At 51.8% G+C, this 15,608-nt stretch overlaps 2 protein-coding genes across 14 annotated transcripts in view; one reads left to right on the top strand and one right to left on the bottom strand.

The window, feature by feature from the left end:
- AFAP1L2 (actin filament associated protein 1 like 2) overlaps nt 1–2,232 on the top strand; it is a 98,924-nt gene extending 96,692 nt beyond the window's left edge. For 6 of the 13 annotated variants that reach the window (XM_024755931.1, XM_024755932.1, XM_024755930.1 and 3 more), the window contains exons 18-19: nt 19–141; nt 998–2,232. In XM_024755931.1, coding sequence (XP_024611699.1) covers nt 19–141; nt 998–1,240 — 366 coding nt within the window. In that variant the 3' untranslated portion in view covers nt 1,241–2,232. Of the gene's footprint in view, nt 1–18; nt 342–931 lie in introns of those variants that run through there. The other 7 variants (XM_024755939.1, XM_024755938.1, XM_024755942.1 and 4 more) reach the window with 4 other exon arrangements.
- VWA2 (von Willebrand factor A domain containing 2) overlaps nt 123–15,608 on the bottom strand; it is a 56,302-nt gene continuing 40,816 nt past the window's right edge. Inside the window, 13 exon segments of the mRNA XM_024755943.1 lie at nt 123–253; nt 349–419; nt 828–1,013; nt 4,940–5,616; nt 6,744–6,869; nt 7,508–7,696; nt 7,699–7,862; nt 7,864–8,050; nt 9,115–9,474; nt 9,477–9,659; nt 10,635–10,742; nt 12,345–12,400; nt 15,324–15,456. Coding sequence (XP_024611711.1) covers nt 5,501–5,616; nt 6,744–6,869; nt 7,508–7,696; nt 7,699–7,862; nt 7,864–8,050; nt 9,115–9,474; nt 9,477–9,659; nt 10,635–10,742; nt 12,345–12,400; nt 15,324–15,456 — 1,622 coding nt within the window. The 3' untranslated portion in view covers nt 123–253; nt 349–419; nt 828–1,013; nt 4,940–5,500.

The raw sequence follows: 15,608 nt of genomic DNA, 5'->3' as shown, positions 1-15,608 counted from the left end.
TCTCTCCTGTGACCACAGCCCAAAGCTGCCCCCTCGACTCCTGCCCCGGACTGTACCCCAGTCAACTCCGCAACTGCGCTCAAGAACAGGCCTCTGTCGGTCATGGTCACGGGCAAAGGCACCGTCCTCCAGAAAGCCAAGGTAAGCGGTCATTCCCGGCGTCCTTCAGGGCCACGGGTGGACAGCAGAACTGTCACTACGGTGGGGGCCCCCTTCTGATGTGGGTGGCACTTTCCTGCTTCGAGTGAGGGCTCTGCTCTCAGCAGGAAGAGGCAGGGGCTGGGGCTTTGCTGTGTCTTTGGCATTGACCAACCAGAAAGGTGCTTGCGCTTGGTTCAGTGTCCTTACCAGTCAGCCTGAGGGCGCGTGAATCCCTGCACTGGCCCGCCACGTGATTCCCAGTAGAGTCCGGGGGAGAGCTGCAGTTCAGAGACAGACTGGGGCTGGACAGTTTTCCAATTAAAAAAAACCTCAGTGACTCTGAAAGACTTCTGCCATGAAAACCAAAGCAGCAGATTCAGACAGGTGTCGGATTTGCCTAAAGCCATCCGGCCAGCTGGTGGCAAAGGCTCAGTGAAAGGGGTAAACAGGGAGCAGATGCCCATTGCTGGGTTTCTGCCTGAGGGCTAGACAAAAAGTGTCATGAATCCTTGACTTATTTATACAGTCAAGAGCATGCCTAGAGCTGCCTGTGTTTTTGGCAAACTCTGCTCCTTATTTTTATCCTGCTTATTACCTGCAGGAGATATTTTGAGGCACCTGCACCAATGACTAAGTATTAAATCCACGCAAACACACGAGCCACTGCCACGGCAGACATCACTCACCTCCCTCTGCTGCTCCAGGGCCTCAGAAATCTCTGAACACGTGCTCCAAGCAGTGGGGGACACGCAGGGGTTGAACCTTACTTAATTGGCGTCTCTATTCCTAGCTTCTTCTAGGAATATGTAGGTTGGCTACGGAGGATAACTAACTTTCTTCTTTTGGGGGGACGCTGGTGTTTGAATGGTACCCTAGGAATGGGAGAAGAAAGGAGCAAGTTAGGAAACAAACTTCATCTAGAGACTCTCCTGTCAATATGGACCTTGGTGACGATCCTGCTTCGTTACAGTCTTCGTTAAAGCAGCAACTCTGTAAAAGGGTGAGTCTGTTTACAAGAAAAAGGAAGGACTGGGGTTCTATAAATGGAAAACTTCAGCTAAGAGGAGGCTCTGTCCCTTTGCAGAGCCAAAGGAAGTAATACGACAACAAAAAAGACTTGTTTGGAGACCTAAATCTACTGGTTGTAAACATTACATTGCTGTATTTAGGGGTATTCTGTGTTTCTTCCTTAAAGTTTTCAGCAACTGCTTTATCAAGCTTTTTAAGTGAAAAGATTCTGATGTGGAGACTTTGGTGGAAGAGAAATTAAGGTAGCAGGGCCCTGTCCCACTGGTCACATGGCTTTGGTGATTGAGAAGGTCTAAACCCCTATCTGATTCTTAGCAGTGTCAGGGGTTAAACCGTCCTTGTCTTCAACTGTGTAAAGCCATCTATGGTTTTTTGAGAAATGGTAACGGGGAAAACATTTGGGACCAAGCTGAGGCACTGTTCCCAGTAAATTAAAGACTTTTTTTCAGGCTAAAGCAGGCCAGAACCAATTGCTTTTAAATAAAATTTTAAGTGATGCTGTATTACATAGAAAAAAAAATGTTTCAAATCCTGTAATTTAGAACAGTGAAAAGTGTCTGTTGAGATTTAACTGACATTTTACATTACCATAGAAACAAGATTACCCTGTGTTTACAGATTCAGTCCTGCGGTGAGGCAATTTCTAAGAGAAGAGTTACTTAGTATAATGTTCTCTTAGTCCCTGTTTTTTTAAGTTGTGCTCGATGTCCAGGCCCTTTCCAAGAAAAAAGGGGCGAGTTTTGTTTCTGGTGGTCTCTTTCTTCTCCTAAAATTGGCAGTGCCGTTCTTTGTGTTGCCTGTTCTCTTCTGATGGCACTGGTTAACACATGTTGGAACACATTGGTTAACACAGGTTGGAACATTTCACCTGTCATCTCTCAGCCTCATTTCTGGGGGTTCTGAATCAGAGTTCTTTAACACTGGTTCCTGAGAACTAAAGGTCTTTTGAGTCTTACTGTCTTTCTAATCCCAGGGCATTTATTTCCTTTGTCATAAACACTTGGTGTCCCAAGTGGTGAGTTAGTTGTTGTTTTTTTTTAATAAAATGTTAATTGTATTTTGGATTTTCTTGTATTTCATGGAACGACATGGGGCAAGGCCTGGTAGACTTCTGCTTCAAGGGGGGAAACATCATGGTTATTTATGCGCTGAACTTCAAACTATGTGCAGTAAAAACTGGTAGAACTACAAGGTGGGATCTTAGCAGGAGACTTTAAGCCTCCTTAAATCAAGTAGCATAGGTAAGGCTGAAAGAAGATTTTAATAGTAAAATTAACACAAGGGAAACCTCTTTAGAGGCTGATCATACATAAGTGACTGAAAATCAGTACTCCTAGAAATTAAACACACTCCTAAATAATTCTTGGGGGAAAAAAAGGTACCAGTACTTGGAAAGTTGCCTTAGTAGTAATAATTAAGAAAGTTTATAGCATAAACATGCTGGTTTTAAAAATGACAAAACCAGGGCTTCCCTGGTGGCGCAGTGGTTGAGAATCTGCCTGCCAATGCAGGGGACACGGGTTCGAGCCCTGGTCTGGGAGGATCCCACATGCCACGGAGCAACGGGGCCCATGAGCCACAATTACTGAGCCTGCGCGTCTGGAGCCTGTGCTTCGCAACAAGAGAGGCCACGATAGTGAGAGGCCCGCACACCGCGATGAAGAGTGGTCCCCGCTTGCCGCAAATGGTGAAAGCCCTTGCACAGAAACGGAGACCCAACATAGCCAAAATAAATAAATTAAAAAAAAATGACAAAACCAAACTTCTGGCTCATTGAAAAGGCGAATACAATAAAAAGACAGCCAAGGGCAGTATTAAATGGCAGAACTGAAAAGGAGGCCTTAAGTACAGATACTGACAAGACTTTTTAAATTACAAGAAAACACTATGAATATAGCAGCTTGAAAGTCTGAGGACTATATATTTTTCATTTTAGAAAGTTAGAATTTTGTATCAGAGCTATGCTAACACATATTGCAAAATAAAATCTCATTTTTGAACACAGATGAACAAAAGCTTTAAAGTATTGGCAAATGAAATTCAACAGTGCTTAAAGAATCAGGTATTGCGACCAGACAGTACTCATCCAAGAAATCAAAGGTGATTCAACAACTGAAAATATACTAATGGGTAATTTATCATATTAACCGATTAAATGTGAAAGAACATCTTCTGAAAGGAAGCAGAAAAGCAAACCACAAATCTCAACACTCCTAATAAACACTCTTTGTAAGCTAGGAATAGAAGTAAACGTTCCTTATCAAGTAATCCACAGAACATAATGATGAAAAAGTCCCTTCAAGTCAAGAACCAGATGCATGCTGTTACCACTACTTCTTAAAACATTATTCTGAAGGTTCTAGACAATGCAAGATGACAAGAAAAAGCAGTATAAGATTTCAAAAGGAAGAGACAAACCTGTTATTACTTGTAAATGCTGTCTTTCTAAAAACAAGAGAATCAAATAATCAACTATTAGAACTAGAGCATTTAGCAAGTTGGCTGGAATAAGGATCATTTGGAGAAAATAAAAGATTTATGATCTATCTGCAGTGTTTAAGTTTTTCCAAGGAGAACATATTTATATATTACAGGTGTAATTAAAAGCCAATTTATTTTAAAAGAAAGAAAAAGGGTTGGCTGGGAGAAGATCACTTAAGGCTATCTTGTTAGGAATTCCCTCTGCCGCTACTGGGACCCCAAAAGGGTTGAACTCTTCACACCTTCACTAGAAAAGGTAAAGTTTCAAGGGCTGGGACCTAAAAATAGAAACAGTAAAGCCTTTGATATGTAAGCCCAGGGACCACAGTTTTGTGGGGGGTTTTTTAAGTCCAATTCAAATGGGACATCAAAATGTCAGCCCTGAACCAGACAAAAAGCCTACACTATGAAACGATTAAACTGCTGTTAATATAACGGGGTTCATGTAAATTCAGACATCACCTATCAGCACCTGCCAGGTGGGCATGTGACCCTGCTCTGATGTCACCTTCTGCCAAGGCAAAAGCAATAATAGGAATGAAAATATCCCTTGAACGCAAATGACTGTCATGCACAGTGCTCAGCACACAGGACTTTGTAACGTCTAACAGAACCATGGTGATGACCTTTCAAGTACTTTTCTTGCACCAGAAATCCTAAAGTTCTTAAAGCTAAGCAATACTTAAACCAAGGTAGCCTTGAATGTTTGCCTATAAAACATCACATTAAGGTATTTACTTTAAAGATAAAAACTGTGATAAAGTATCTGGATTCAAATCAGAGATCTACAAAGGCTTCTACCAAAAACCCAACTCCCAACACGACCACCCAGGGGGAGAACTGATTCCTAAATACTGTGGGGTAAGGAAATATCTGGTTCACCAAAAAAATATTCCAACTAAGCCTCTTTGCCATTTAGGTACAAAAACTCCTGTTAAATAAATAACCAACATTATACTTCTTGAAATATTCCTTTCAAAACCAGGTCTAAAAAAAAAAAAACCTAAAACCAAGCAGAATAAGATCTATGCCTAAAAAAACAAAACTTCTCCAAGTTTCTTTGTTCTATATTGAGTTTAAGAATTCTACTCCTTTTTGCCCCCAAAGGGCAGAGTAAGAGGAGCACTCAAGAAACACCCTGCAATTAACCCTCCTAAGTGAAGGCTGTGAAGCCCCTCGAAGGGAATGCTGCCCAGTGCCCAGGCCCAGCTCACGTGGCCCCTCGAGACGAGGGCCGTTTGCACACTCAGCCCCTCCCCCAAGGCCAAACAGCTGGTTAATCACTCACCTTCCAGTCTGGGGCCTTTCCAACTCCCACACGCGGATCCAGTCATCAAAACAAGTCACAACTGCCACTCAGGCCCCTTTTCAAACTAAGAATGAATCCCTCTGGGACATCTTAGGAGAAAGATGTGTTTCAAGGTCCACCCTTTGTCTATCTTGAAGTGCCATCACGTCGGGGGTCCGAGTGACACTCTCATCACTGCCTTCTGTTGGGCATGACTGTCCCAACAACGTTCTACTTAGCATCTGTTGTGGGAAAAGTGAGCTTTAAACAGGCCATCAAAAGTCTCCAGTTTCCTCTGTTCCTCCTCAGGGGAAAGGTGGCAGATGACACCAGCTCAGCAGCGCTCAAGTAGGTCAGCAAAGTAAGTACTTACACCTGAAGAATTTTCAACATCGTCGTTAGGGGCGATACCAACTGCTACTGTGTCCCTAGGCAGCACCGTCTGCAGCTGGGCCTTCTCCCTGGGTCAGGAGAGTGGGCAGGAGGGTTCTGGACAGGGCTGAAGGCAGACACGCAAAGGACCGCATGGGACAGGATGCTCCGCTGAGGGCAGGCCCCCTTTCAGCGCCCAGGGGACCCAGGCCTTCTTGGTAGCAGCTGGGAGGGGGGCAGCTGCTGCCCTCCTGCAGGCTTTCGGCTGGGGCCACGTGCCTTGGGGGCATCTCCTCTCAAGGTCCCTGGGAGAGAAGTGAACTTTGAGGACACGAGGAGTGTCTGAGTCCTCTTCTCAACCAACTAGCTGCCTCACGGGCCCCATCATGCCTTGCTCTTACTCCGTAAGCCAAGGAAGAGGTGCCCCTCACATCATGCCTGGTATCAGGAAGCCCACCTCTACCAGTGCCTGAAAACCCAGGGCTCCAGTGGGAGTCATCCTCTGGCTGCCGCTGCTGTTCTAACTTTAAATTCATGAATGGCGGCCACAGGTGGGCCAGAGTGCTACCCAACAATCAATCTCTCCATCCTCACGCTGGGCCCCTTCTCTCCTAGACAGTTACTAGATCTCTTCCCTCCTCAACCTCCATGTCTCCCCATCCTCTCTCTCAGCTGAGCAAACAGAAACGCTCGGGGGCTTCCCTGGTGGCGCAGTGGTTGAGAATCTGCCTGCTAATGCAGGGGACACGGGTTCGAGCCCTGGTCTGGGAGGATCCCACATGCCGCGGAGCAGCTAGGCCCGTGAGCCACAACTACTGAGCCTGCGCGTCTGGAGCCTGTGCTCCGCAACAAGAGAGGCCGCGACAGTAAGAGGCCCGCGCACCGCAATGAAGAGTGGCCCCCGCTTGCCACAACTAGAGAAAGCCCTCGCACAGAAACGAAGGCCCAACACAGCCAAAAATAAAAATAAATTTTAAAAAGGCTCAACATTTAAAAAAAAAAAGAAACGCTCGGAACTCCCACCAACTTCCTCCGCCACATCTACCCACCCACCTGTACCCGGTACCACATCCTCTGCCTGCCTTTCAGTTAGTCTGGGTCCACTTGCTCCTCCCTCCCAGTCATCAATTTTCATCAGAGTGTGTGCTCAGCACCATCTAATACACTTCGTGCTGTACTTACTTGCTGTCTCCCTCACTAGAATGGAAGCTCCACGAGGGCAGAGATTCTCTCTGTCCTGCTTCCTGCTCTGTTCCCTGCACCTAGAATAGCACCTGGGATGTAGGAGGCACCCACTGAATGTTTCCTGCATGAACGAACAAATGACTGATTCCTTCCACTGATGCCCTAGAGCCTCCTTTGGCTGTGGCCCTGGGGCTCAGGACTCAGAACAGCACCCCAGCTCCCAAGTGCACGTAGGCACCCCACTCACGGCTCTCGCGGTGCGGGCCCTCCCGGCCATCGCGGCATCCGCAGCAGTAGCTCCCGTTGTGCAGGACGCAGGTGCCCTCGCTCATGCACGGGCTGGGTGTGCAGAGGTTAACTGGCCGCTTGGCTTCTGCCAGGGAGCACGTACCAGCAGACCCAGCCTGGGCTGGCCCCGAAGACCCCGCTCTAAGGGAGCCCAGTGCAGAGGCGAGGCCACCAGAGCAGTCTTACACATCTTAGCGGCCCCGTGGGCCTTTGAGCTACAGGTTACTTGGGCCCCATACTGCATGGCCGGTCGAAGACCTGACTTCCACCCAGCTTTCCTACACGTGTACAGAGACTCCCTCTTTAGGGCGGGCCGTGCACGCAGCAGTGCTTATTGTTATTATCACGGCCACATGCTTTTTAAAAAGTGGAAAGGATGTCACTGGCAAAAGGAAGGCTTGGAGTCAGGCTGTCCTGGCTGTGTCTGCTCCTACCGAGGTCAGTGCCAACCCGGGGTCCTATGGGTATCCTAATGACGTCTTCTTTTTAAGTGGGGTGCATACATTCCCAAGTTTGGGAAGAGGTGCCTGTGTTAAATTAGCTGCACCTTAAATGTCAGGTGAGTGACATTCATTTGAGTGTGGCACTTAGCATAAAGCCCGGCATGTGGAAAGCACCCGGCAGTTGGGAGGAGTTGCTGTCCCTGTAATGATGTACATGAAGGCTCGGGCTGAGGTCCTCCCTTGGAGGCGGCCCCGAGGGTGTGGATCGCCCCCCACTCACCTCTGCATATCCACTCGATGAGCGTGTCCTGGTGGTGCCTCAGGTCTGCGTAGGCTGCCATGTGGATCAGGGAGTCCCAGGGACGTGGGAGCCTCTGCAGTGCCCCCCTCAGGATGGTCCCCACGCTCATCACCAAGACAGAGACGCTGTTGTCCCTCAGCTTCTGGGCAGGGACGGCCACATCCTCTGCCCCCTCCCACCCGTGACCACCACCGCAGCCTTGGGGACACCAGGCCGGGCGCCCCTCTGGACCATCATCACCTTGTCATAGATGTGTGGCAAGGCTGTGCCTGCCGAGCCCACCCCACCCAGGTAGGGGGCCTGGCTCCTGGCCCACAGCGCTGGTGAGGTGGGGGTCCAGCCCAAAGGCTGTCTGGACCTGGCCGCCATACACCACCAGGCCAATCTGTGTCACGTCAGGGTTCACGTCAAACCGGAGGGCACAGCTTCTCACGAAGCTCTGCATCTGGGTGAAGTCCTCGGGCCCCACAGAGGCCGAGGCATCCAACGTGAAGACCAGGTCCAGCAACTGGGCCTGGCAGCCTGCAGAACAAGCAGAGTGGACCTCAGTGGGCAGCAAAGTGAGGACTGCTCTGGGGTGAGCGGAGCCCAGGTCAGCCGGTCTGCTGTCTGTGCACTGCAGTATCCGTCCTCCACCCTCTCCTAGAATGGTAGCAGGACACGTGAATGCTCAGCTAGACCACATTCCTAGCCTCCCTGGCAGCCGGGTGTGGCCACATGACAAGTTCTATATAATGGGTTGTGATTGCAAGTAATTGTGCAATTTCCAAGTTATGTCCTCAAAAGGAAGCTGCTTGCTTTCCACTTCCCCTCTGCCCTCTTCCTGCTGTCTGAGAAACAGTGACCCTGGAGTTAGAGGTGGAACCACAAGAGAGCCGAGCCACCCTGCTGGCCCCGGCCGCTCACCTCTGAACTGTTACATGAGAGGAATAAACGTCCACTGTGCGTAAGCCATTGAGCTCCGGGGCCTCATCTGTGCCATTACCGAGTGCCCTCCACGTGCCGTGCGCTGTATACAAGGCACTAATTATACCATGTGGACAAAACTGCCAATGCCTGTCCTTGATCGGCTGACAAACGTGAAACCAACAAAGAATTACAAACTATGTGAGCAGCCATGGAGGAAAGGAGCAGGGTGCTATGAGAGGGACCAGCGGGGGCGGCATGGGTGGGTAAGGATGGGGTCAGGGCTCCTCTGAGGAGCGACATTTCAGCTAAAGACTGAAGATTCAGAACTCCTTATTAACAACAATAAATAACAATAATAAACAGCAATACCTACAATTCTGAGCGTACACTCTGAGCTTACTGTGTACTAGTGTGTATGGTGCTTGCCTTACTTAATCCTCACAAAAGCCCCTCTGGAGGTACTAGGTACTACTATAGTCCAATTTTACTGACCAGTAAACTGAGAAGTTACTCATCACAAGGCTAGCATACAGAAGAGTCGGGCCGTGCTTGCGGCCCCCAATACAGGCCCTGGTTAAGTCGCTACCAAAGGGAGGAAGGGCCTGCCACTGGCCAGCTGGCCCCCGGGTCGGGCGAGGCCGGCCCGCAGCTGGCGCCGGTGCAGGACTGGTCCTTACCTGGGCGCTGCTGGCTGCACAGCTTTCCCCGCAGCTTCGGGATTTGGCGGCACAGGTCCTCCGGGCTGGCGTAGATCATGACGCGCGCCGGGCTACCAGTGACCTCCTCCAGGTCTGCCCGCACGGCCTCGCTGCCCACGCCCAGCAGGAGCAGCCCGAAGGCCCTGGCGAAAGGCACCGGGCCGGGCACCTGGTCCTGAGAGCGCGCCTCAGTCATCAGGACCACGGCCCTGCGGGGCCGGTCCAGGCCCGTTCCGGCAGTGCTCCCGAAGCCGCGCTCCGCCGCCTGCTGCGGGGCCTGGCCTGTCAGGATGGCGCCGCCAGCGAAGGGCAGGTCGTCGAGGCTCCTGCCCAGGTCCTCACGTCCCGGTACTCGCCCACGGGCACGGCCACGCCCATGCATGCCCAGGAGCCCTCGCTCAGCGCCCCCGGCACGAACCGCTTCACGGAGGCCTTGGCCTGCAGGAAGCCCTCCGGGGTGGCTGCCGCCGAGCCGGCCAGCGGGAAGACGACGTCGGCTCTGCACTCCAGGCTCAGCTTCGGGGCTGCCAGGATCACAGCGGCTGTTGTGCTGTGGAGCACGCAGACCACTGTCCCACCCGGGACCCCCAGGCGCCACGTGGGGCCGGAGCCGCCTCCCTCCCAGGAGGGAGATGAGACACTGACACAGAGGCTTCAGGGCCTAGTGACCAGTGCAGGTCACAGGGTTAGCCACGGCCGGACACAGAGCTCCCTGGCTCCCATCAAGTGTCTCCATCTCACCACTCTTTCAAAAGAAAAACTTTTTTCTATAACTTTTTCCCATTATGGTTAGTGCTTCTTGTGTCCTGTTTGAGAAATCTTTGTCTACCCCAAGATCATGAAGATATGCTCCTATGTTTTCTTCCAGAAGCTTCACAACTTTGCCTTTTACATTTAAATCTATGATCCATCTGGACTTGATTTTTTGTGTAGCTTGTGAGGTAGGGAGTCAACATATATATTTTTTTCCCATATAAGTCTCCAATTGACCCAGCACTACAGTTTTTAAAAAGTGACTATTTAACAAGTCCCGTCCTACGTGTCAAGCATTGTGCTAAGAATCTTATTTCAAAGTCCCATAACCGTAGGGGGTAAAGCCAGTTATAATCTTCATTTCAGTTTTAAAACCAAAAGGGGTTGAAGCTTCTCACTCCTCTTCTTGGAAGAGGGGAGAAGAGACTCAGCCCAGAATCAGGACCCAGTTCGGCCAGCTCCAGCCCGCGGCTGGGCTCTGCGATGCTCACAGATCAAGCAGCAGCCACTCTAAAGCTAAGAAGCCAGGAGCCGTGTCCTGCCCAGAGCTCCACCACCTGAGTTACTTCTTCATGGAACCCTCAGTGTATCACTTGAGACATCAGATCAGTGGTGTACTTGAAAAGCAGGTGGCCCTAACTCCAGGGCCAGTTCCTACCTAGTAGCTAAAAGGGTGGCAGGTGAGAAGCAGGAACCCCGGCTCCACTGCTCCCCAACAGAGTCTGGGAAGTCCTGTGCACACGTACCGCAGTCAGCCTCCCCTCCAAAGGCTGGCGGGCAGAGGCAGTGGTACCTGTCCAGTTCTTCTGGAACACACGTGCCTCCATTCTGGCAGGGCTGCAAGTCACAGGGGCCTATCAGAGAGATGCCTGTTAACAGTCTGGCACATCAGCCCAGAGATGTGAAGGGGTTTGGCTACCCTGCCCCACCAGGGCCCAGCCCCTTCCTTTCCCCAGATGCACTAGGAAATTAGTCTCAACACCTGTAGCAAAGAGGAAAAGGAAAGTAAATGAGGTACGTAAGGCGGGGTTAGGGTGTAGGTGGTACCAGACACTGAATGGTGGGCTCAGTAAGGCCCCGTGCAAATTACAGGCTCACTTGGGGTTCTGCCAGTGGGATCTGGCTCCTGGCTCTGATACTGGGAACACGTGTTATGGACTGAATTTCCCCCCCACACACCCCGGCCTCCAAATTTATATGTAGGAGTCCAAACCCCCAATACCTTAAAAATGTTAATCTACTACTTGGTGGTCACATGATTGTAATTAAAGTATACACTTCTGGAAGGCAGGAATTATCGAGGGTAACTCTGGGCTCCTAGGCCAGCAGTTCTGTCAGTTGGAGTTTCATGCAAACAACTGAGGGCTCATTAACAGCACCAACAGTGGCCTTTAACTGAGCAGCTATTATGGGGCCAGGTTTTGTGCTAAGCGCTACACATGTATGATCTCACTTCACTGATACAACTGGATGAAGCAGCTACCGTGAACCACCACGTCACAGACGAGGAAGCTGAAACTTGACGAACAGAAGTCACGTGCTGAAGGTCAGCTACTTGGAAAGTGGCAGAGCTGGGACTCAAACACAGGTCACTGGTTCCAAAACCGTAAGTCCTTGAGCTTTAATTTCTGAGCAGAAACAACCCCACTTTCAGTTCCTCCCATGTGTCAGAGACCAGCCAAGTTGGAACTTTAAGATGCCCAGAGGATCACCTAACGCCAGGCAGGAAGCACCATCCTGCCCGCACACAAAGCCTCTGGCTCTGCTTCCGAGGGACGGACTCCCGACCTCATCAGGAGTAGCGTATCTACACAAGCACTGATGCCAAGACACTGCAGTGTGATCTGTGTGCTCCTGGGCCAGTGAGACGCACTAGACCCCGGGGTGAGGAGCAGCGAGGGCCCGGTGGGAAGCCAGGCTGCATGATCTTAATGGCATTGAAAAGTCCTCCTGTTTGCTTGCGACTGTGCAGCCGATGAAGCACTTTGGTGGACATCACCTACTGAGTCTTCCCTAGGATCCCTTGTATGGTACCCACTATGATCCAGAGCAGGGAAATGGGGAGTCCAGACATGGGGCAAACATTACCCCCATTTTACAGAGGAGGAACGTGAGGCTCAGGTATCTTGCCCTGAGTCTGGTGCAAGATGTGAGGCTTTCTGTCTGCACAGCTGGGGCTCAGTGCACGCCCTGCTCTGCCTCTTGTCAACGCAAGGGGCCCTGGTTAAGGAAGTAATTCCAAAGCCTTCACTCCCTTTCTCAGTGAAAATATACCACTGACCAAGGGAGGCATGGGTATGGCATGAGCGTGTTCCTCTGCCTCTGAAAATGCCTGTCCCTGTGCCCTGGAGCTCAGTCCAACCCCACTTGCTACCCCAGGAGTATAAATGCCACTTTGGGAGCCAGCCTAGTCCCAGGGCCAGAAAGAAAAGGAGAATCCAAGAGGCAGACTGTACCTGGGCGGGTGATCCTGTAGCAGGTGGCAGGGTGGGTTAAGAACGCTCTCTTCCAGCTACAACCCAAGGAAACAAATGGTAGAGATCAAAGCTTTAACAGGAGAGGGTGTTTAAAACACTAAAAGCTGACACAAGATGCCAATGCAGAAGCAAGTCAAGAAAGACTTGGTTCTTTTTTTTTCTCCTGATTCTACCCAGCTTTTGTCTGCACATAGAGTAGGAAATGTTTCAAACTACTCAATTAAAAAAGATAATGGAAGCTGGCTATCATGTCAGAAATTAGAGATATCTGCGTTCAATACTCTGAACTACGGCAACAGCTTTCTATTACGAGTTACTTTCTGGGGCCAGCACAATGAGTGGGGGGTGGGAAATACTGGGATTAGGCGACTGGATTCTGGTTATGTGACCCCAGGCAAGTTACTTTCCTTCTCTGGTCTTCTGTTCCTTCTTCTATAGAGCAACTCTGTAGTTTTCAACTGTGTTCCTCAGAGCCTCAGTGGAGAGGGAAGGGGACTGTCCAGGGCTCCCCCAGTGCCCCAGCCCCATGCCCCCACCCCAAATGTGCTTTTTCTGGTCTGCATAACAAGTGTCCATATGAGGCTCCGTAGCTCAGGAGGATTTGCAAACCACTGGCTGGTCTCAATGACCTCTGAGGTCGGTTTGAGTGACAACCTGTGACAACACAAGGGCCACCATTCCTGTGCTGGCTTCCATGCCCCAGCCATCCCCCATCATTACTTCAAGTCCTCAGCTACTTGAAGAGACAGCAGTCTCCTCTTCCAGATGGAGAAACGGGTTCAGGGCTGAATTAAGTTGCCCAAAGTCACACGGTTACCAGAACACAGCAGAGCTGGGATCCGAACTCCATCTCCCACTCCAAAGCCCATGCATCCTGCCCTCTGGGCCTCGCCCCCTGGCTCTCCTGAGTCTGCGGGGCAATGGGCCGACCACAGAGGAGTGGGTCCTCGTCCCTCGGGCAGAAAGCCCTCCTCTTGGCTGGCAGCAGCTCCACGGATGGCCTCATCTAAGGAGATTCTCCTGGGGCCTTCGCGACAAAGTTCTCTAAAACTTGCCAAAGAGTACTTCTCCCGGGGAGATCCCACCCAGGGCTGCTCACCTGGCGGGCAGGCTAACTGGGCTCACCTCTAGGGCGGGGGCTTTCCTGAGGCAAAACATCCACTTGGGATAAAAGCCAAGTCAACTACAAACTCAAGGGGTTGCTGAAATCAAAACTGTGCCAAGCTGCCAGCTCACTAACTCTTCTCCCCTCCATGTCTACTCCTCATAAAACCACAGGTCCTAGCCCAGAAAGCTCCACGGGCCCTGCTCTCCCTACCCAGGCCTACAGGAGCCAGCGTTGTTGAGCAGACACTATCCATAGGGCTTCGCCTGGGCCTGTGCTCAGCTAGTCCCCCACTTCCCTCAGGTCTGGTCCCTGCCCACTCTAATTAAAGCTGCACCCCTACCCTCTACTTACCTCACCCTGTCCCACCCCGCATCCTTCCCCCTATTGCACTTACCACCACCTAATTGTTCATTTAGGCATTCACTTTGTTCACTGCTGCCTCTTTCTCGTGAGAGCAGATTTGTTTCCGAGACGCCCATGCTGACTCCCCAGGACCTGGGGCAGTGCTGGGAACTTAGGAGAGCCTCGGTGAGTATTTCTTGAATGAGGGGATTGATGAAAAGCCTACTATATGCATTATTCTAGGAGCCTGCAATGTCAGTGCATTCTACGAATTACCTCGCTGCGTGCCCCTGGCAATCCTCTGGGGGCAGGTCCTGTTATCACCCCTTTGCTGAATGTGGAAACAGACAGCAGGAGGTTCCCGGCTCACTAGTGGTGATGCCCCCAGAGTCTGAGCACATAGCCATGAAGTGTACTCTACCCACCAGCCTCTCCCAGGGCTCCCGGCTCTGGACACCTCTGCCCACTGCTACCCGGTTCCCACATCTTTCGAGACTGCTCAAGCAACCCCTCCTCCATGACGTGTGGCGAGGACAGGCCCCATCCCAGCACTTGGGAGGCTCTCTCTGGACCACGAGCTTCTTGGGGCCGCGACTGTGCCTGCCTCCTCGCTGGACCCTGCCTGGCTCACAGTGAGTCCTTAAACATGTTCACCAGGGAATGAAGAACTACCTCCTTTCACTCGAAAGTGCAGGTTCGGAAGAGAGCCTCTAGTGGCCTCTGACATGGCACGAGGCCCCACTTCCTCTGATCCACATGGGGGGCACCGCCCTTCCCTGCCGAGATGGCGTTCGGACTCTGCATCGACCCAACACGGCCCTCACGGCTTCTCAGCCGCTCCATCTCACTGCTGTGCGCACTCTGATCTCATCGCTGAGGCCAGGCCAAGGGGCCAAGGTACAGCTGGTTCAAACGCTACCCTGGCCCTCCAGAAAGCACTAGAGGGCGAGATCATGAGCTCCTGACCAGGTGCCATACTGAAGGTGGTCCGGATAAAGGGGGTCGACCTGGGGGTCTGCGGGGCAGTGGCTGAGAGCCGGGCGGCGGGTGCTCTTGAATGCCTGAGCTCCGGCCCTGAAGAATCCAGCATTCTTCATGGCCTCCACATCCGGAATCCATCGAAGCACCGTAAGCCTCTGGCCTTGCTCAGCCCCCATACACGTGGAAACTGGTGATCGGAGGGACCAGATTAGCAGACCACTATCCCAAGTCCAGACCACCACCCTGTCAGACCAGCTTTTGGCTGAGTTACCAGCCTTCAGAATGGCTGTGACCCAGGCCCGGGGCTCCTGGGCGGTGTGTCTAAAAGACTCTGACACTGAGTAGCTGTGCCCCTGCCTGGGTCCCCGGAGCTCTGTCCCTGCCTCCCTCCCAGGTCTCCTCCGATCCCTGTCACACACTCCACAGCCAAGGCCCCGGAGAGCCGTTCTCCCTGCAGCCCATGAGCACTTGGCCATCCCCGCCCAGGCCCTGCCCGCAGGCTCTGACCCCACACCCTGTGGACAAACCTGGAAAAGGGACAGAGAGCAGCCAGCACGGCCTTGGTCCCCCGAGATCCCTTCCGGCACGGGGCCTGGCCGGCAAGCTGCCTCACCATCTCTAGCATCTTGCGCTCACAGGGGTGAGGCTGGACCTTGCAGTCTGTGTCCACCGTGCATACCCGAGGCAGGGAAGACAGGGTTACGCCTCCTTCCTCCGCCCGTGGGCCCACCACCCTCAGCCCTGGCTCTCTCCCGGCAGAGTACATGGGGGAGGGGCAGCCGGTCTCCAAGCATCTCCTCTGCACAAGCCCC

The sequence above is a fragment of the Neophocaena asiaeorientalis genome, unplaced genomic scaffold (assembly GCF_003031525.2).
Source record: "Neophocaena asiaeorientalis asiaeorientalis breed wild unplaced genomic scaffold, Neophocaena_asiaeorientalis_V1.1 scaffold85, whole genome shotgun sequence".
Classification (NCBI taxonomy): domain Eukaryota; kingdom Metazoa; phylum Chordata; class Mammalia; order Artiodactyla; family Phocoenidae; genus Neophocaena; species Neophocaena asiaeorientalis.
This window is presented reverse-complemented; position numbering and strand designations above follow the sequence as displayed.